Source organism: Oxyura jamaicensis, chromosome 18 (genome assembly GCF_011077185.1).
Source record: "Oxyura jamaicensis isolate SHBP4307 breed ruddy duck chromosome 18, BPBGC_Ojam_1.0, whole genome shotgun sequence".
NCBI classification, from domain to species: domain Eukaryota; kingdom Metazoa; phylum Chordata; class Aves; order Anseriformes; family Anatidae; genus Oxyura; species Oxyura jamaicensis.
The window spans coordinates 5,718,591-5,739,323 of NC_048910.1; the positions used below are offsets into that span (position 1 = coordinate 5,718,591).

General features: G+C 55.9%; 1 protein-coding gene across 2 annotated transcripts; it reads right to left on the minus strand.

Moving 5' to 3' along the window:
* Positions 1–2,247: 2,247 nt before the first annotated feature.
* Positions 2,248–8,869, minus strand: LOC118175658 (melanin-concentrating hormone receptor 1-like). Of its 2 annotated transcripts, XM_035342071.1 has the most exons (3): positions 8,691–8,869; positions 8,430–8,654; positions 2,248–5,271 (listed from the first exon to the last, which is right to left on the minus strand). In XM_035342071.1, exons 2-3 carry the CDS (start codon positions 8,485–8,487, stop codon positions 4,223–4,225), a joined length of 1,107 nt encoding a protein of 368 aa, XP_035197962.1. In that variant the 5' UTR covers positions 8,488–8,654; positions 8,691–8,869; the 3' UTR covers positions 2,248–4,222. The 2 variants fall into 2 exon arrangements, with proteins under 2 accessions (XP_035197962.1, XP_035197961.1); XM_035342070.1 differs by lacking the exon at positions 8,691–8,869 and having other exon boundaries at positions 2,248–5,268; positions 8,430–8,652.
* Between the last annotated feature and the right edge of the window lie 11,864 nt (positions 8,870–20,733).

Here is a 20,733-nt window from a genome sequence, read left to right on the forward strand (position 1 = left end):
CCCCACCCTTTCACATCACCCATCAGTGAGACTTCCCTGTGTGCTGCCCCCTCCCCAAGCTGTCTGTGCCCCCTGTGGCCCTGCAGCAGGGATGGAGCAAGAGGACAGGCTGCAGGAGGGTTCAGCCCACGGCGGTGAGCGAGGAAGGGCACTGCTGCGGGAGGGCTACCATGAAGCGAGCGGGCTGGGAGCGTATCTGTACCTGTTGCATGGCTCGTCTCCCACCGGTGAGTCTGTTGAATGAAATTCATCCAATTAGCCACCCGGGAGGACTGATGAAACACCGTTAGTCAGCCTGGCTGTGTCCCAGGGGCCGTGAGTCACCCGGCCTCCCCCCTCCCCAGCACGGGCTCGCTCCCGTCAGGGCTGCGAGTGCTCCTGGGCAGAGGCTTCAGGCAGAGAGCGGTGTTTGGGGAAGGATGTCACCAACCTGCTGCCCGGCAGGGCTACGGGGACCTCAGCTCATCCTTCCCATAGGGCTGCAACAGCAGGGCAGGAGGGAGTAGGCTTCATTGCCCTGTGGGGATGTGGATGTTGGAGAAGAGGTAACTGAGAAGGGCGAGCGGGGGATCCAGCGCTGCAGGCAACTGCTGAAGAGGGCTCTGCTGCTAGCTTGGGAAGTGGAAGGAAATTAACTGGACCGTGTGCCCCTTGTGGGAGTTTATCAAGAGCAGGGCTGTGACACGTAACTTCAGTCGCACCTCAGAGGATGAGGGGAACAGGAGTGGGTGGAGAGCGAACCCATCTGTCATCCTGCTGTCTGAGAGGCGGCTAGCAAACACACAGCAAAAGTGCTGGTGAAAAGAGCCAAGGAAATTTGTCTCGTCCAGAATGGCAGGCTCTTGAACCAAGCAACTAGACTGAATAGGTTCTTTCTACCACCCTTTCCCCCCTCCTTCCTGGCTGTTTAGTTGGATTTCATTCAGTTCCTCTCGAGTGAAGGAGACAAAGGGCTGCCTACAAGAGGAGCTGCAGGGAAACACGCTGCGTTATCTCTGCGCCCTGCTCCCCGCGCCTGTCACGCAGGCTGCAGCACGGGCTGCCTGTCTCCGTGCGAGTAGCCGTGTCCTTTTCTATTTAGCGATGCCTTTTGTTCTGCCTCTGCAATCAGCAGCAGAGGCACTGAGATGGGGCAGGGGGCATCACATAACAAATATGAACAGCAGAATAGACAAAGAGGTAAAGCTGGGTGTGTATCAGAACACTAACAGGCTCTTCGACTCAACAGAATCTGCTTCAGGAAATAGTGGAAAGGACGAGGATGTTCAGTGTCAGCCACACCGAGGGGGTGTGGGGCAGAAAATGCTGGCTCGTCACCGTGCTGAGCTCTGGGGCAGGGTGCTGGAGGAGGGCTGGGGCTGGATGTGGCCTGGCTGGCAGCAGGGGTGCAGATCCTCAGCAGCAAGGCTGTGTTGGAGTCCTTACAGGTGGTCACTGGGGAGGGTGTCTGGAAGTAAAGGGTGGTGGTGTCAGTAAGGCAGTGGCATCGTGTCCCCCCATTGCATCCCATGCAGCTGCTGGGCAGGAGAGGTTACTGCCGGGGAGGCAGCAGAGGTACACCAGCTACGCAGAGGCTATTTAGCTACTAGAACTCCTTAAAACACTCTAGGTTAGGGGGACACCTTTGAGCAAAAGGTTTGGGTTCAAAGGAGAAGCTTCCGTTCATCTTGCCCAGCGCTTTGGGGTGACCTAGGGGATGTGGCAAAAAGCTCTATGCTGTCTGTTCTTTGGTTTGCTTTCTGTCTGTACCTCTCTTCCCAGCACATCCACAGGTGTCAGCCTCCCTGCCTTCCTGAGGAGCATTTGCTGCAGTTGTTACGGATGTACGGGGAGGGAGGGAGCCCACAGGCAGCATTTGGACGTCTGGGCTAAGGAATCCTTGCAGGTGGGTGGGAGGAACATAACGGGGAAGGGGCAGGTGCCTCTGCTCGGACTTGGGCTAAATGGGGAGCCCTCATCCCTGGCACTGGTATCAGGCCTGTCTAGCACAGCTGTTCCCCTTTTAGATCTCATCTGTGTGAGGACTCCATCCTGGGGGCTGTCAGTGTACTGTGCCTTGACATCAGTGTGATGAGGTCTGGAAAAGGCCTTCCCCACAGAGACCCTTTCCAGCACTGCTCCAGCTGGTCCTGGCCTCGCTCCATGGTTAGCCCACTGTGCCCTGGTGGTTTTGAGCACAGGGCTTGGCCACGCCAGGTCAGCCTGACTCATTTAGGATGGGAATAGATTGGCTCAACCATAAACACCTTTACCGTAAGCAAGATAACATCTTTAATATGCTGCTCTGAGAGCTCTGACAGTTCAGTTGTTTTTCCTTTCCCTTACACTTTCCTCACTGCTGGTATTAAAGGAGGGGAAAAAAGCACTCAACCTTTACCACCTTTCACAGATAAGAGTCCCAGTCCTCCCTTTGACTTCCTTGTAGAAGAAAGTTACAACAATGGTTTCACTTGTCTCGAGAGCAAGTCTGCCTCAGCACAGCACACAGCTTCCTTGACCTTCGCTCCCGAGCTCTTCAGGGAAAATGATGACCAAAGAGCAAAGAAGTCCCATGAAAACCAGCACAGGTGAAAATTCCTGGAAATTAAATGGGGCGAAGATTTTTAAAGCCATAGTTTGAGATCTCTATATGTGCCTGTCTGCCTTTATTGTCCAGGGAAAGAAGGGGAGAAAATTGACAAAATCCCGCAGAGTCGCAGTGTGGATGTGCTTCTGTGGTGGGTGGAAGCTGGCAGAGCCTAGAATGGAAATGCAGGGCCCCCGTTAGGAGGTTTGTTCTGATCTGCTCTGATCGCTAGAGGTGAGTGAATGGCTGTTTGTGCTCTGCGGGGTGTAGAATGAGATGCTGGCTGTGTTTAAAAATATCCGCAAGCGTGTGCGTGCACTAGGTGCACCCGAAGGCTTCGGAAGTCCTGTGCGGGTGGCAGTCTGGCTGTTTGGCTGCGTAAGGGTGAATTTCTGTTCTGGGGATGTTGTGGGTGGCTGGCAGCGTGAAACCACAAGTGTGGTAACAAATTCTTCTGTGTTGTGAGATGTTTTCAATGCCTTTTTATAATAAATTAATCTGCAGCAAACAGTTCCTCCATGTTTGACAAGGTGTTTAACAATGCCTGCACTGTTCCCCAGGAGTCTCTATCAGTATAATCCCCTGCCTCTGGCTGATCTGTGCTGGCTTTTCTCTAGGCTTTGTAACGAGCGAAGCAATTTCCTAATCTTCAACTGTTAAAGCCTCATATACAAACTAGACATCTAATTTTCCCTCTAACTTCTTTAAAGCATTTATTATTTTGAAGAAGCTGCACAAGCACCTCTGCTTCCTCTGAGCTGCCTTCCCACATCTTGATCCACAGACCTCTGCACGCTGCGTTTTCCAGGGTCACGTTTAAAGCCCTGTACCTGGGGTTCCCTGATGGTCACGCAGACTGCGAGGCACGAGCAGCAGGAGGAACTAGCAGTGTGAAAATAGGCTCATTGGCATGAAAAGCCACAAGTCTGGTGTTAGCAGCAGTAGTTCTGAGAATTGTTCACAGTCCCTTGAAGCAGTGCAATTGCTATCTGCCTGATTTTGCTTGAAATAGTTAGGATTAACATCAAAATTAGCCAGTTTCCAAAAATACCTTGCTTGCCAAACAATACAGCCCACTGGAGGCTGATGGTGCTGGACCAGAAGGCCAAGCAGCAGACCTAGGTGAGACACCTGGCCCCAAGATCGCTCTCACTGCAATTTGCTTCCAGGATATGAGCACAGGCATCAAAGCTCCCAGCTCAGATACGTTACCCAAACCAAGTATACAACGTTGTATTTTGAAGGCTCAAGTTTTGAATCCGGAGGCTCCCTATGGTCATGGCGCTTAGAACACCGGCCGTGCCAAGAGGCGGGGAGTCTTTGGGAAGCGTTGTTGGTAGAGGTTTTGCTCTTCCAGGGTGACATTCCCCCTTGAAATCCTTCTGTCCTTTTTCTCTTTTCCATTCATCCTCTTTGGGGGCCCGGTGTCTTGTGTGGTAGAAGAGCCCTGCTGTGCAGGGCTGGAAGGAAGCAGCAGTGTGCAGCATCTTGGAAACCCAGGGCAGCGGAGGAGCAGAGCGCTGCGATGGAGAAGGGACTCTTGGAGGTGGAAGCCTGGAGTTACACGCTTCACCAAGAACTTCCTGAAGCTGCTGCTCTGCCATAGCAGAAACATACAGATCGGAAAGCTTTCTGCTGTGGTGGCTTCAGTGTCCTCTAGTGAACAGCCACAGTCACGGGCAGTGAACGTGGGGAAAAGTCCTCCAGAAACTGGGTCTGCTGAGTGGATTCTGGCGCCAGTTTTAGGCACACGCTGGCATCTGTCATGCTGTTGTTGTTGACAGAGCTGCTGTTGCGACATGGCTCTTTTGCGGGGCGGATGGCCACTAAGAACTGGCGCTTGAAGGTCTCGCTGAGGGTAATGTAGAGGAAGGGGTTGAGGCAGCTGTTGGCGTAGCCCAAGCTTATGGCAAAGTTGTAGGCGTAAAAGAAGGCCATGGACGGGGTGTCAATGCCGAGGTGAACCAGCTGTAGGATGTAGAAGGGGGCCCAGCAAATGAAAAAGGCAGAGCAGATGGCAACCGCCATGCGGGTGACTTTCTTGGTACGTACCCGGAGGCTCCTCTGGGGCAACGGGACCACGGTGGTGGCCATGTGCTGCAGGATCTTGAAGTAGACCACACAGATTACAATCAACGGCACAGCAAACGCCAGCATGAACTGGTAGAGGGTGAACCAGTAAATGTCAGTCTCTGGATTGGGAAGCAGGAGTGCGCAGCGGACAGTCCCGTCCTCCAGAGGCATAAGACCCGCGTACATCCACACGGGAATGATCGTCAGGAAGGAGAGGAGCCACACCAAGCAGATAACGAGAGCTGCAACACAGGGGGTCCGGACATAGGTGGATTTTAGAGGATAGACCGTGGCCAGATAACGGTCCAGGGTCATCACTGTGAGGATGTTGGTGCTGGTGATCTGACTGTTGGTGTCCAGGGCAGTGATGATGGTGCACAGGGGAGCTCCAAAGTACCACGAGCCATTGCCTAGGAGCTGGTGGATAAGGAAGGGCATGCCCAAGAGGAAGAGGAGATCCACAATGGAGAGGTTGAAGATGAAAATGTCAGGCACGGTCTGTTTGCACTTCAGCTTCTTCTTCTTGACAATAGTGTAGATGACGATGAGGTTCCCCACGATGCCCAGGAAGCAGATGATGCTGAAGAGACTGGGCATGATCACGTTGGTGTACGGTGCTGGCTTTTCTGCTACTGCCAAAACAAACCAAAATCATGAGTGCAACCCAGAGACCACCTCTAGATATGTCTGCTTGCCCTGTCTAGGATCTGGATCCCCCTCGAAGACATAGCTTGGAGAGATGTTTAAGACCCTCCTTGAGGAGGCTTAGCTGGGGATGTGACACCTCCTCCCCTGCTGTGCAGGGCATGCAGCACCCCCCACCCCACCCCAAGTCTTACTGGCTCTGTAGGCATCTTTCCTCAGCTCTCCTGACGTACTTTCTCCTGTGCTGAAACAACCCCAGCCTTGTTGGGGGTTAACATCAGGCCGGTGTGCCTCTGCTCCTGCCAGCATCCCCCAGGGAACTGATAGTGACTTTCCACGGAACACTGGATGTCCAGCCTGTTTGGAAGGTGGTGCACAAGGCAGCTTTGCGCATCAGAGAAACAAGCCCCTACCTGGGTGCCAAAATCCAGATATGGCCGACACTCGAGCTGCTGTCAGAAGACTTCAGCTTGTCTGTTGGGTGGTTTATCTGTCGTTCAGTACGAGGCAAAGTTCGTTGACCGTGCTGGCACATAACTAACGGCTTATCTAAAGTGGGAGATCTGGGACTGTACTGCAGCTGTGGCCCAGCTCTGTGTCGGGGTTAGGCCAGAGCACGCCTCCTTCCCGGCTGCCTTCCCTGCCCCTCTCCCTTTCTCCAGTTTCCGTGTAGAAGAAATCCAGGTGTGGGGGCCAGGCAGGGTTGGGAGTAGGTTTCAGCGTGGTCCTAAATCAGGGAATGCCCCACCTCTACAAGGAGCAAAGCCGTGGCTTAAAGCTGCTCTCTCTGGGTTCTGGATGTGGGTGGATTTCCAGGGCAAAATTATTGCCTGATAGCACCTAGCTTATCAGCACCAACACCTGAATATTGCTCGCTGAGGTGAGAGGCCCAGACATAATCAAATTCACGTTCTCCTCCCTGCCAGGGTTTAAAATCACACTGAAGCCACGAGCCCACAGTGCCAACCATCAGATTTCTGCTCTTGTGCCCATCGGGTTGTATCTGAGGCACCGCCTGAGGTGTTCTGCATTGTGCAAGTGCCACGTGCGCGGTGTGAGCCTGAAATCACCCTGCTCAGCTGAGGCAAGCCTCGTTTTGTCTCATTACTCCCTTCCTTCCTATGGGACCCGTTTTGTTTTTTTAGGGGAAGGCTTTGCGTGAGTAATTTGTGTGGCTGTTACAAAGACATGCGTGACAGCCCCTGAGCCTTCCATTGAGCCGCAGATGATTCAAAGTGATTGGAAACGCTTCTCAGTTACTGTACTATTGCTGCTCCTCAGCAGCCTCCGCCTGTAGGAGTGAGGTCACCTCCTCCGACATAACCGAGGGAAATACTGGAAACGAGATGAAGTGAGATAAGATACTCCTAAAGCATTCTCTGCCAACGTGGTGTCTGTTCGGGGTGGTATTTGCTGACACCTACAATTCTGGAGTACAAATGGCTGCAGATTTACTTTGGTGTGCCAAAGAAGCTTGATTGAATTGGCAAAATAACGGAGGCTGCACCGCTGGTCTGGTCCTCTGCTGGAAAAGCGTGTGCGTGTCCTAGCACCCACGTGTAGTGTTTTAGAGCTCCTAAATGTGGGGCATGAGCTGCTGCCGCCCCATTTTTCTGCCACTAGGATGCAGTCAGCATAGGTGTACCCAAGGCCAGGCTCCAGCAGAGCTGTTGCTGCGCCGCTTGGTCTGAACGCCTTCATGCCGAGGGCAGAACAGCCAGCGTGGCACAGAGCAGGACTGCAGGGGGCTGAAGATACAGTTGAAAGCCACTCACAGGGGAAATGAGCCTGGTCTGGGCTATGGGGAGGGGTTAATGGTCCTCGTTCCTCCTGGCTGTTCTTCAATGCAAGGAAATGCCCCCGTTAGGTGGCTATCAATAGGTGTTACCAGCATCCTGCTGAGACCTGGTACTTACTCCTCAGCATCCCACCTGTGCGTCCCCTGAACAGACAGACAGATCTCACACCTTAGTGCTGGGAGGTGGAAGGCTGGGGGATGCCAAATGTGGTTCTGCTGTTCTGTGGGTAACTACCGGGAGCTCTGCTCTCCTTTCTTTTAGCCCCAGACTTTGTTGAGAACATGGTGGGAGTGGATTATATGATTAAAGTGTGAAGGCTGCTTCTTTAGCTGAAAATTGGGACAAAATGACCCTTTTTTGCAGAGTAAAGCAGTGCTCACGGTGACCCTGTAATGTTTTGAGTGAGCTCAGCTGGCCTTAGAGCAAAGTATGCTCAAGCCCAAGGGTGCTGTGTGGAAGGCAGATGTGTGTAGCGCTGTAGCAGCTTGCCTGATGTCGGTGTTCGTACAGGCAGGAGTTTCTAGCGTTATTAGCTGGAGGCTAGCATGAAGCTGGAGTTTGCATGTGTATTATGGGATGGAGCGAGAAATAGATGATTGTCAAATACTCAGAAAGTTCTCTCATCTCAAGAACAAAGAGGCTTTAGAGACGATTGAATCTGAATCTTCAATGCTGCTTCTGTGCAGATCCGAGTGTCTGTACACAGAAGCAGCTACTTTGAGGCACTGGTTTCTCCTTGCCTGGAGATTTGTGGCTGCCCTGCTACTCCTGAAAAGCCCCAAAGGGGACTGCGCTGTGTGAACTCAGCGAGGACCAGCATTCATCTTTTATCCAAAAGTGATTGTTGTCCTCAGCCATGCCCCGATACCTAGCAAGCTGCATCTTCACTGCCTTTCAGGAGGAAGCACCACAGTTCTACTTTTAGATTCTATAGGACATGCCGGGGAAGAGAACATAGAAGTCCACCTGCAGCCACCTTCTGGGGTGGTTCCACCACCTTGTACCCTTGAGGACCGCCCTGCCCGCCCCTCCACCATCGACCTGAGCAGAGAGAACAGGAGGTTGGGGGGGAGCGAGGCTCCCTGCTCCCCTCCCTGCTCCCCTCCCTGCTCGTTCTCCGCTCCTGCCTCCCCTCCCTGGAGGCCGGCCGGGCTCCAGCCTCCCCTCCGTGGCGCCGAGGCCCGGAGGCTGCGGGGCCAGGAGGTGCCGGAGGCCGGGGCCCGGAGCTGTCCCCCCGCCGGTGCTGAAGGCTCCCGGCCCCCGAGAGGTGCGAGGCCGGGCAGCCTCCGCGGGACTCCTTCCCCGGGACCTCTGCCCCGGCCTCTCCCCCCCCTATCCCCGCTCACCTGAGCCGTTCCGAGCCTCCGGCGCGGAGAAGTTACGCGAGGAGTTACCGGGGGCCATGGCACGGAGCGAGGTGGGAGAGCGGTGGCCTCGGGGGCTCGGCGGAGGCGCTGGGGTCCGTCCTGCGGGAGGCTGAGGCTGAGGCTCGGCTGCGCTGCGCTGCGCTCCGCTCGCCCGCCCGCCCCGCCGAGCCCGAAGCAGGTACTGACACCAAGGAGCAGCCGAGCAGGCGGCCACGGCGCCCGAGAGCAGCAGCCCAGCGCCGGCGGCGGCTGGGAGGGGATGCCCGAGGGTCGCCGAGGGGCAGCCGAGGGTCGCCGGCTCCCAGCCGAGCTCTGGGCTCTGGCTCCCTACGGCTGCGGCGAGCGCCCCTTCGCATCGCCTTCTTGCAGCCCTCCCGACGGCCGGCTGGGGCTCGCACCCTCCTGTTACAGCCAGCCTTCCTCGCTGGCGTCAGTAGGAGAGGAGGACCGGCTTTTGCCTTTTAAGTAGCTCTGCTCTCTTGCCTGTCGCTGTGGATTTTCCTCTCGCAGACGCACGTGCCCTTTTCATCCCTGAGTCATAGGCAAGTCCCCGCGAGTGGGGCTGTCGGGACACCAGATCGCCCTCCAAAAACTGTTGCTTTGACCTTCTCACCCCTCTGCCTCTAATTCCCACCTGAGATACTTCACCTGTAATTAATCCTCTGCTGTTTTCTGCTCTTAAAGCTCATTTGCTTCCTAGCTCCAGAACTCAGCTTGATGTCTAGCTCAGGTTTTGTTTGTTCCCCTTCTTTTGGTGTTAAAAACACCAGACAAGAACCCCCCCTGGGTTGTGAGAGTGCCCTGCTCTGGGCTCAGTGTCAGAGCTGCACCCCGCACTTTCCTGTGGCTCTGAGCTGATGATTTTGTCATGCTCCCTGCCTGCTGTTTGTCCATGAGCTGTGTTCCTCCGCTATGATTTGATAAATAACCCATTGCCATCGGATCGTACCGTACCTCCAAACATTTCCTGCGCTGAAGAAGCATGGTGTCATGTCAGAAGTCTGCAAGAAAACCAGCAGCAACAGGCAGCTTTCTGCAGAGTAAGGGATTAGCTTTACTTCAAAAAACTTAGATCTCTGCCTGGACATCTCCGTCACTTCCCTCTCCCTGTAATAACAAAGGCTGACACCAGCCGTAGGGACCATTTTTTATTTTCTTGTAGTGGGGCTTTGCAAATCTGTATCAATCAGGACCAGAAGCGACGTGTACCGTTAAAGACGAGGCCCTGTGTACGTGCTAGCAACGAGCCCAGCATGGGCTGTGAGTCAGGTTTGACAGCAGCAGATCTGACAGACAGCGCGGGCCTTTCACTGCGTCAGCCGAAGCCTTTCATCATTATTAGGTTGTCCTCTAGTGGACCACCTGGTAGACAGAGACCTGCAGCATGCTTTGCCCGGGCTCTTGAGAACCAGAGACAGGATGGGGCCAGTTCATCGTGTATATGACATGAGGGGGTTTTACTGAGTCGCTGGCGTTGCCTTTGGCAGTGATTTGCCCAGCAGGTTTCTCCCCGGTAGATAGCCGTGGTGTATAAGGCAGTTCTGGACCCGCACAGCCCGTGGGAAAGGTGGCGTTTCTCAGTCACTTTGTATTGTCTTAATACCCTTTTCCTTTCACGTCTTGGGGAAATCTTAGTGCTCATCTGTATGGGGTTAGTGCTGCCAAACAAGCCTCGGTTTGTGCACCGGGATGCTGGAGTTAAGGCAGGAGAGCTGATGGGAACAGGGTGTAGTCATCTGCAGCGAGTGCCTTTGTGTGATTATGCCTAATCCAGTCCTGAAGTGCAGAGATTGCATGGGAAACGGGTGGGCTGCTGCTATTCCAAATGTCTTCCCTGCACAGACAGGCTCCTGCTCCCTTTCTCTGGAGAGGAACTGTCTTTCTTTCGGCTTCCAAAGCGGGAACCTGCTGTTTAAATTTGGCAGTTCCTAAAGCAGAGCGTTATTTTTAACCTGCATCCTCGAGTATTGTTCACCTGTGAAACTGCCTCGCGTGTGAGGGGAGCTGTAATTCCTCCTTGTCAGCTGTAGGGGCACGGCAAACCCCAGCCACTCCGTCCCTGCTGCACGCGTGTCAGCTGCGGTGACAGCACCGCGCTCAGCGCCCTGCGTCCACATCACCCGCATGTGCCTATTTATTACCGAGCCTTCATCGCCAGGCTTCGACGAGGCTTGGGCCGCCGTTTTTACGTCAACAGCCTGGGAAAGTTCTCGTCCCAAAGAAGGGGTGGTCTTCCAGCCCCCCCGAGCCGAAGGGTTAGGTGGAAGGAGCGGAACAGCAGCTGCAGCAATGGGCGATGTGCAGCCTGGCTGTGTGCAGCGCTCACCGCCATGGCAATCAGCTCATTATCGGGCTGAGCGTTCGGAGGCAGCAGCTCTGGGAAGGACGAGTTCTGTGAGTGCTCGTCTGCTGGAAACGAGCAGGGACGGGCACTCAGGGGACCCGGGGATGTAGCCGAGGAGTTGTACTAAGCATTCTGTGTAATTACAAGGAAGATTGAGACCTTAACCCCTTGAAAACATGTCTTAACTTAAAAGAAAGATACAGTAATTAACATAAAATCAGGGAACTGCCATCTCAACAGCCTAGGCGTGGAAATGGAGTCCAGCCCTTGGTTATAAAACAAACAATTACTTCTTCCTGCAATCTCTGCATCACAAGTATCCTTCAACCATCCTGTCTGCAACATCACTGTTATGAAGAAAGATAGTAATCTTCCAAGGCTGCTGCTAGGCAAATTCTGCAATTGGGGAATGAATCTGGTTTATTTAACAGTGGCTTAACCCTGAAAGGCTCTTGCATTTCAGTAATGAGCTCCATTTCCTGCGTCTGTCCCAGCTGGAGGTCCTGTCTTACCCAGTACGAGTAGAACCGCAGCATCCCTGGGGGTCGAGCGCAGCACCAGCCTCTGTTACTGCCCTGCTGAAGCCTTTCCCTAGCTGTTTCACCAAATGCTTTCTCATTAGGTGAGAAATTAATATTTATTTAGCACCTAGCTCCTACTCCGATTTGCACCCTGGAGAGAGGAGCCTTAACTGAGAGCCGAGCTGTAAAGCCTTCCCTGTAGCTCCCTGGTCTCTGTATTCACAGCTCCAGACTGAGAGGATGGAGCTCTGCCTGCTGCTCAGCTCTTTGTCCTTGTTTATATTGATCAAATGCCGTAATAAGTGAAGTTTAGCCCTTGCCTGAGGGGTAGCATGATTTCATTCGGGACGTTAGACGTGATGCGTTGACCCTCCAGCCTGGCTGAGTACCTGGCTGCTCGTGTCTCTCGGCAGTAGCTGCACATCAGTCTCACTTCCTCTTTTTCAGGCAAAATTGGTATTTTCCAACTACTGATCTGTTTTGCCTCTGTTCTTCCTAAAAACTGTCTTTGCTGTCACTTCTCATCTACAGGGGAAGAAAATGGCACGTGGCAAAGTTAAACAATTTCCCTAAACACCACGCTGAGCTTGAGGGCAAAAATTGACAGTAATTCTCTCTACAGCAGCGCTGGCTCAGGCAGCATCTCCTGCACCTCCCTGCAACCATTACCCCAGCACGACTGTGTGTAGCACGACAGACGGATATGTGCTGAATCTAATCACTTGATTTTAAAAATAAATAAATTAGGAGCAGCTTCATCAAGACAACGTGATGGTGACTCAGGTCTTGCTGTCATCAGTCTGGATGTGCGCTGCACGTGCCGTCTGTCTGGCTGGAAAGAAGCTGTCGTGTTGTGATGCCTGACGGGAATCGGACCAGTGCTACCCTGAGCTCGGGTGCTGCCTGAGCTGCTATTAACGAATGTGGAGCCATGGCCTGAGGCTGAGCTCCGAGCAAAACCCCCATTTCCCAACTCTCAGGCTGTTTTCTCTCACATGTGTGAATTTCTAATGAAGGCAGCAGAGTAAATTCCCTTCCTCAGCTGCTCACCAAAACCACGCATGCCTTTACAGGAACACTTAGCTCAACAATTACCTAAATGCTCATTATCCAGGTTGGATTTCTTGTTAATTAGAACAAAGTGGACCTTTATCCAAAGCTAGATGACCACCACCTCTCTCCCTGCAGGCTTCCTCGTGCTGAAATGAAAGATCTGGGCTGCCTGGTCAGTCCTGCCTAATTCCAGCACCACGCGGCTAATTTGAGGTTTCAGCCTTCAGCCTCTGCCCATTCTGGCTGCTCGCAGCGAGCCAAAGGCCAAGGCAGCAGCTTTCTGTGGTTTGGTTTTCATTGCTAAAGCTGAGAGGATCCCAGAGACAAAAGCACGGCCAAAAATAACAAGGAGGGGCCAAGCAGGGCTTGCCCCGTGACGGGGAAGCAGAGAGGCTCGCAGGCTGGCCGCAGCCAGCGTGCAGAGGTCGGGGATGTGGGTGCACGCTCAGCAAACGGGCAGATCCCGCTGGCGAAGATAAGCTGCAGGCAGCTCTCCGTGGCAGCCAGAAACAGCCAGGAGCCCCGAGGGAGACAAATCCAGCCTCAGGGTATGGTGCGAGTTGCCTTGCTTCCCTTTTATGAGAGCAGGCATTAGCACAAGGAAGAGACAGCTGGAACTTGAATTCCTCCTGAGTCTGGCCGGGAACAAAAGTTGCAGCTCAGATCTGTGGCTCATGGCTAACTGTGCACGGGGGTTGGGGAGGAGGGCAAGAGGCTGTTTTGCTGGAGGGGGTGGGAGGAATGAACAGGAATAGATGTCTGCCCGACCCACAGCAAGGGCTCTGCTCACCCTTTCAGTGAGGATGATGGCAGCGTTGAACTGCTGATCTGATGGTACAGATCTGAGGTGAAGCAAAACTGGAAAGCCTGAGAGGTTCAAGTCGGGGAGACGAGATAAACTCCCCTCGCCGCCTGGGAAGAGCTGTCACATGAAATTGTAAATCCAAGCACAAGGATTTATGACAGAGCTATCAAAACACGAGGCGGTGTTTTATAACCAGATACTGCAATCCTGCTGCCTGACTCCGAGCAGGGGCAGGAGCGCAGTAACCGCCGGTGCTGTGAGCCGCGGTACGCTGAATTTACATGAGTCCGGTAAAGCGTTTGATAGCGTCTCCCAGGAAATCCCCAGGTTGGAGGAGAGGCCCAGAACTTGTAAAATACAAAACAAAGCACAAGTGAGAGCGAGGCCTTGTGTTGAGAGGGGAGCTGTTAGCGTTGATAGCATCGGATGGGAAACCCTCCTGACGGGGACCTGCGAGCCCCAGGGCAGGCCGGGCTCCGTCGGCAGGCGGTTCTCTGCAGCAGCCAGATGTTTTGGTTCTCTGCAGCAGCCAGATGTTTCGGTTCTCTGCAGCAGCCAGCTGTTTCATTCCCCTCTTGCCCCTGGCAAACCAGCCGGATCTTCTGTGTGCTGCCACTGGGAGCCGAGACATCTGACCCGCTGCAGGCGGTGGCTCAGGGCATCGGAAGAGGTGGGAACCTTTTAAAATGGTAATGAAAAAGTAAAATGACGATCATTTATGAAAACAGTAATTGGTAAACCACTTAGCACTTAACAGCCCCGGGGCTAGGAGCAGAGGCATGCGTTCAGCAGCAGCAATAAGCGTGTGTTTATCAGCTGGGAGTTCATTAGTTGGAAAGGCAGGAGAGGAGCAAGGCAAGGGTTCGCTACCAGCTGCCTGTTTAACACGGCGTTAAAAAAGGCAAATGCGATTCTCGGAGGGACGAGGGGAGATGTTTCCCTTACAGGAATCGCTGCCATTGTGTGAGACGGAGGGACACTTCCCCTGGAAATCCACGTGGGTTTTTGGTCTGCTGTGTCCGGCTCTCCGCAGGAGGCTGAGCTGCAGTAAGGAAGAAGCGGGTCGGGGCGCAGGGCGGTCTGTGCCCCGCTGGGTGCGGCTCAGCACCACGTCCAGTCCGGCAGCTCAGGCTCCCGGGACACAACCAGGGTGGTTGCTGTTTTCTGGTGCTTCTTCCAGACTTGGTGCAGGTTTCAGCAGAAGGGTTAAACAAGCCAGTTTTGCTGGTGACCTTAAAATACTTGGAGGGAGTTCATCTGGATAAAAATCAGCCCCAAATGTTATTTCTGATTGACTCAGTTCCTGAAGGGTTTTGCGGCAGTGGAGGATGCAGATACAGCAGCGTAATGCTTTCTAAATGTCCCGGTTTGCCTCTTCCCCTGCTTCTCCTGGTGTGCGAGAAGGGCGGTTGGTCGGGAAGGCGCTGGAGCTATTTCTGCTGCCTCCTGCCCCGGGTTATTCCTCTACACAGAGGCCTGGCCCCACATCTTGAGCCACCGTGGCTCTGTGGTTCAGTGCACATGGTGCCTGCCGGCAGCGCGCGCCTTGCCTGTGTCTGGTTTTCACTGCTGTGCCTTCTGTCCCAGACTGGGGTGACAGTGCCTTTGTAAAGCACTCTGAAATGTTTTGTGAGAAGTTTTGTCTAAGAGCCTGCGTCTGTGAATCTGTGTTGCTGACGTTGCAGCCGGAGTTGTTAGCAGACCCAAGAAACCAGAGCTATCTCCCGATGCAGGTTCCTTTCCTGTCAGAGACACGTCGTTAATTAAAGCCTCCTCCTGAAAGGAATTTCTTAGCTGTACGGGAGGGATAACAAAGTGAAAGCAGTGTCCTTAATCCAGCCCTTTCATCTCCCAGAAATTCCTTCCTCTCCCGTCTTTCTTTGCGTCCTGATTGTTAAAAGAAATGAGAAATAATTTCCACTTGGAAAAAAAAAAAAAAAAAAAAGTGGACAACAAAAGTCCAGCCCAGCTGATCGCAGCAGAAGCCAAGGAGACGGGAGCTGAAAGGAGGGAGCTGTTAATGAAGCGTCAGCAGCGAGCCAGGGGCAGGAGCTGGAGCCCGTCCAGATGGCCGGGCTAATCTGCCGCATCCACTTCACAACGCTCCTCCTGGGGACGAGGCTGACCGAGCCGGTGGCCTCTGCAGCGCCGGTCAGTCACAGCCTCGCCTGCAGCCTCCAGGGAAGGTTTGCCCAGGTTGCATCAAGCCTCCAAATCGTCTCTTCTGGACCCCCCACGGATGCAGAGCGACGCCTGCCCCGCTGACCCGAGAGGGAAACGGAACCCGACGCTGGCTTTCCGTAGCTCATTCCTGCAGGGATGCAGCAGCCGCCTGGGGCTGCTCTCCCTCTGGCCCTCCCTGCCCTCAGGGCGGAGTGGAGCTGGCGGCAAGGAGCAGAGGGTGCGGAGAGGCCGGAGCACGGCTCGCAGGGCCGGCGGCACGGGGATCAGGGGCTCGTCGGCACGGCTCTGGTGGCAGCGTGCTGCAGCCCGAGCGCCCGTGCTTCCCTTCATCCCCCGTCAGCCCGGATCTTCGTGTTTCCTGGCCTGACAGATAAGGCGGCCTCGCCATTAATCAAGAGGCCTGGAGAATGGGATCAACGTGAGGCAGGCGTGCTGCGGAGTTAATCTCCTTTACTCCCCGATGATGGATGGAGCTCATTTCAGACATTAATCAAGTCAGTGAGCGTGCACCGGGCAAAATGGATTAGACGCTGTGCTGTTGGCAGAGGCGCTCCCGAGTCCCTGGGCAATCCTGGAGGATGCCCCAAGAGCTGGCTGTGGGCACCCCCCAGCCGGAGCTGCAGCACAGTGGCATGGTGGGGGTGACGGAGGGATTACAGCGGCTGGGTCCTGGGGAGAGCTTAGGCGTACCCCCAGCTTTGCTCCACAAGTGCTTGCTGGGCTCTCTTCCTGGGGACAGGGCTGGGAAGGGGGTCCCAGCTGTTACTGAGCCATGGTCATTTGCAGAGCTGCCCTTCTAAACACCCTGTGGAGGCTCCTCGGTGGTTCCAGGTACAATCAAACCCCTCCAGGTCTGCAGCCCCTGGGCTGCTGTCGCACGGAGCAGAACCGGTGGGAACGGAGCTGGAGCTCTGATACATGCAGCAGAAACCACCCGTGAGCCTCTGGAGACTGCAGGAAAGGGCGGTCCTGCACGAGCAGGAGCAGGGGACACCCGCAGACGCCAGCACTGCTCACGGCTCTGCAGCATCCTGTGCAAAAAGCTCTCTCCTTCAGTGTGGGACGGAGAGAGGTTGTGCCCAGCCCTGAACCGTGCTGTGGTCCAGCTGGATGTCATTGGGCTCGAAGAGTGGTGTCTCAGAGGCAGGGCAAGCCTGTTGTAGATGATGTGAGAAAAACGCCAGGCCCATAACAAGCTCTTCACCCGATTTTTGGACTGTGCCACAACCCAAGTGCCACGCTGCAGGAACAGGAAGCAAATTTACACCTTAGCCATCCCAGCTCATCCCGCTCAGCTCGGGGGATGCACTGATCTGTATCGCCGCGATGCCGGTGGCCTGGCAGACCAGAGTCAATGAGCGGTGTCTTCGTATGTTTAATTACACCTCGCTCCTGATGGGAGCCGTTCAGCCTCCCCAGGGCCGGATGATAACAGTCGGGGCAGAAACCTGCCGTATCCACACAGTAACGCCCAGCGGCTGGCGCTGGGGTGGCAGGATTGGTCCTGGAAGGGCCCCGGGCTCTGACAGCGCCCAGGTTTGTTAACGCACGCTTTCTTTCCCCCCTGCCTGAAGTGCAAAACTCAGCTGACATCAAAGCAGCAGAAAGTCTAATCCCGTTTTGAATCAGTGCAGCACACGCAGCGAATGTTAAACAGGGAATCCGGCAGCAAGAAAAGGGGGGATTATCTTTAATTTCCTGAGAGAGTGACTGAGGGGGGGAGACAGAGAAGAGGAAGGCACAGGAGCAGAAAGAAGGAGCTGTCGGCACAGGCAGGTTGTGGAGGAAGAGAATGCGGGTGGACGGGAAGGAGAGGGGGGCTCGAGCAGCAGCACGTGTATGCAGGGTCCTGATGGGAGTGGGGCTGTGAAAAGGCTGCCGAAGGAGGTCGAGGGCTGCCAAAAGGCTCCTGTTGGGAGCACTGTTTCCTGGGAGCCTCGGGCGGGGTGCGTGTTGGGTTCAGGGTTGGATTTGGGTGAGTCCAGCAGGAGCCAAGCACCGGCACGTGGGAAAGCTGCTCCTGCCGGGAGCCCCAGGCCCAAGTTCCCAGGGAAGGAAGGGATTGTGCGGGGGGTGCGCTGTGCTGGGCAGTGGTGCGGGCTGCAGCGCCCTGCTGGGTGGTCGGGACAAGGCTGCAGAGTTGGTTTTTGAGGGAGCAGAGAGCTGGACTCCATCAGAGTGATGCAGAGGGCTGAGCATGCTTCCGAGTGGGGTGGAGGAGAGGTGCAAGGGCTGGCTGCCTGTGTCACACGTGCACGGGCTGTTCCTTTGCTCTAAGAGATTGTAGCTGAGCAGAGCGTCTGGAATCAGATCCTAAATCGTATTACCTACAGGAGAGCTGCCTCTAGCTGCCTCTAGCTGCCTCTATGCTGCTTCCTGTCATCACCAGGTACCACCAGCTCTGCAAAGGGCAATTGCTACTTTTTCATCCTATCGTTGGCACTTACGGAGCTGTGTCTACGTGGAGGGCGCATCCCAATCAGCAGCAGCAGCCACGCTGTGCCTGGCCCAGGGGCAGGAGGCGACTGGGGCCAACCTGTGCCCTGTGCCCGCCTGCTGGAACCTGGTCCCTGGGAGCGCAGCTTCCTCCTCCTCCTCCCTGCAGCTCCCTTGCGATCAAACCCCTGAGTTTTGCTCTTGGACTTCAAGCAGCAGCTATTGCCAGGCAGGTTTTAAAAAGGGGATGGAGTAACTGTGTACACAGACACCTCCTGTGTCCTGATCCCTGCTCTAGCTTTGCCCTTGACACTGCGATGAGCGAGGTGCAGAGCACTGAGCCAGGTGGGAAAAGCCGTTTCTGGATAGGGGAGAGGGGACAGATACAGCACAGGAAAAAGGTCCCCGGGGTTGGGATGCGGGTGCCGAGCACCAGGAATGAAGCCGAGATTTTCTGTGCTGCTTCTGGACAGGCCCAAAGCCCGGCAGCGGGGCCCTGATCACCGTTAGCTGCAGGAATCAACACCAGGAGCTGCAAAAAGGGCTCAGGGGGTGACTTTCCATAACCCGCCTCTTGCCGTGGCCTGGCTGCCCGCAGGAGCAGCCCTTCCTTGCCCTGCTTCACCCTCAACCCGCACCTTCATTCCCATGGGACAGGTGATGTGGCACCGGGGGGTGGTGCTGGCCTCGTGGGTGTGCAACTTGCACACCAGCAAGTGTCCCGGGAGCAGTGTCTGTGCTCCCCTCTGGGGAAAGCCCTGGGGATCCCCCTTGGCTCCCCCCGGGACTCTGAGCCTCCCCGCGCCCAGGTGCGAGCGGGAGCTTTCGGGTTGCAGCCATGAAAGGAGGAGCCTGAGCTGCAGCTGAGCCGGGAGGGGGAGAAGCGCGTCTCCATCCAGCTGCTTCACAGCATACTTAAAATGTTTCAGATGTCTGGTGCGGGCCTCCGTGGCCCTCCTGCCGGCTCCTGGCTGGGTGGGGTCACCGCTGCCGCCGCCGCTTTCCAAGTTCGGCTCTCGCAGGCGAGATCTGGGAGCGGGAGCCTCGCGCCCTCCGGCCGTGGGCCGTGGAGCTGGGTCTGGCGTGGCCTCACCTGAAGCTGTCGGCGGAGCTGCCACAGGCGCCGCCGCTGGCGTCACTCGTGCCAGCGGGGCCCCTTCCCTCCTGGCAGCAACTGCGTGCGCCGTTCTGGTTTGATGATGGAGGGCGGGGAACAACTCAGGTAAATCTCAGAAGGGAGAGGGGGCTGAACGGCTGCTGGGCTGCAAGAACGGTGCTGAGCTCTGGCCACCAGTCAGCTGCCCGAGCCCTGGGCTGGGGAGAGCTGGCAAAGCGCTGAGCAGTGTTCTCAGTCTAAACTGTCTCAGTCGGAGGAGCAACAAATCTGCTCCTTCTGCTCTGCCCCTACCCCAACCACGCTGCCGCGAATTAAAAACAAACCAAACCAAACCAGCTCCTTCCCGGCGCCCTGCGAGCAGACGATGGTTGTAGCATGGGCTCTAGATGGCAACATCGACCCGAAGAGCTGCGGCAGGAGCAGGGTCGCCGCTGGACCAGGCTGAGCTCTCAGACGGCCTCCCGAGGGTGCCTGCGCCCCGAAAGCTCCTCTCAAAATGCAAACAACCCACCCGTGGGCAGGGAAGTAGCCAAATGCTAGAGAGGACTTTTCTGCGGTGGGATTTCAGTGCATTCCCTCAGCCCCTGGTGTACAGACATGAAAAAAAAAACATTCCAGGCCTCTGTCACCTCGGTGAGGTGGAGAGGGCAGGTGCTGTCTTTGTGCTGAGGATCTCCAAAGGGCCCTCAGGAGGTAAAGACAAAGCTGTGAGGTGCGCGATAAGAGATCGGGGCCGCTGAGGCTAATCCTCCTCGGCTGCTTGCCTGCCGGCACGACCGTAGTGTGAAAGCGTTGGGCTTAGGCACGGAGCCTGGAGCACCCAAACATTGTTTAACATTCAAAGGCTGTGCTGGAAACGGTGGATGTCCAGCAAATCGGGGGGAGCTTCCCCACGCACCCTCGATTCCAAGGGCAGAGATTAAAGCTTCAGGGCCGCTGCTTTGGCCACGCAATGGGTGGGAACCCAGGCGAAACGCAGCCACGCTGCGCCCAACTGCGACGTGCGCCTCGTGCCGGGCTCTTTGGAAAGCAGCTTTAGTCTGTGCTCGGGGAGCTGCACGGCTTAATTACGATCCTTCAAAGGACAAAAGGTGCCGGAGAAATTTAGGGGAGTCTTAGAAACGTCACTGAGCTTCACAAGCTCTGGCACAACTTGCGGAAGGGACACCGAGCCCCCGCGCTTCCCGGGACTGCTTACGGCTTCGTGCTTCGACACAGCAGCAGTGAGATGTTGCGCTGGATGCCGAGGTGTGCATCCTCACCTCCTGCTTCCCGGCTGTGCTGGGAGCCACCAGCCCCTCACTGCCCTGGGTGCTCCGGCTGCCGGCGGTGCCATTTGGGGTTTGGGTGGGAGCGGGGCTGGGGCTTTGCGGCTCCCCTGGGAGCGGCGGGCCGGGCGCTTGGCGCAGCAGATCCGAGCCTCTGCGTGCTTTTAATGCGATGAGCTGCCGATAAGCCGCCGGTATCATGCAGCAAAAGCCGGCCGGCTTGGCTCGGGCAATCCCCCGCCTTAGCAGAGCCGTGCTGGGGGCAGCCGGGGGGGGGCAGAGAGGGGCGGATTGCACAGGGGAGGAAGGAATGGGATGGGGGGGGATTAACGTGGGGCTCGGCCCGCAGCAGCACCGCGCCCCCCGGCCCCCTGGGGACCCTTGGGGACCCCTCGGCCGCCGGGCCGGTCCCGCTGGAGGCGAGCGGCGGTAGCGGGGCTCTGGCCCGGCTCGGCACGGCTCGGCCCCGCTCCGCCGGCGCCTGGCGGTGAGTGACAGCAGCCCCGGCCCTGCCCGGCCCGCCCAGCCCCCGGCCCTTTCCAATCAGGCCGGGCC

Coding starts and splice junctions, on each gene's coding strand:
- LOC118175658 (XM_035342071.1), bottom strand. CDS start 8,487: ATGGCCCCCGGTAACTCCTCGCGTAACTTCTCCGCGCCGGAGGCTCGG. Junction 5,272..8,429: donor GGAGGCTCGGAACGGCTCAG/GTGAGCGGGGAT, acceptor TTGTTTTGGCAG/TAGCAGAAAAGCCAGCACCG.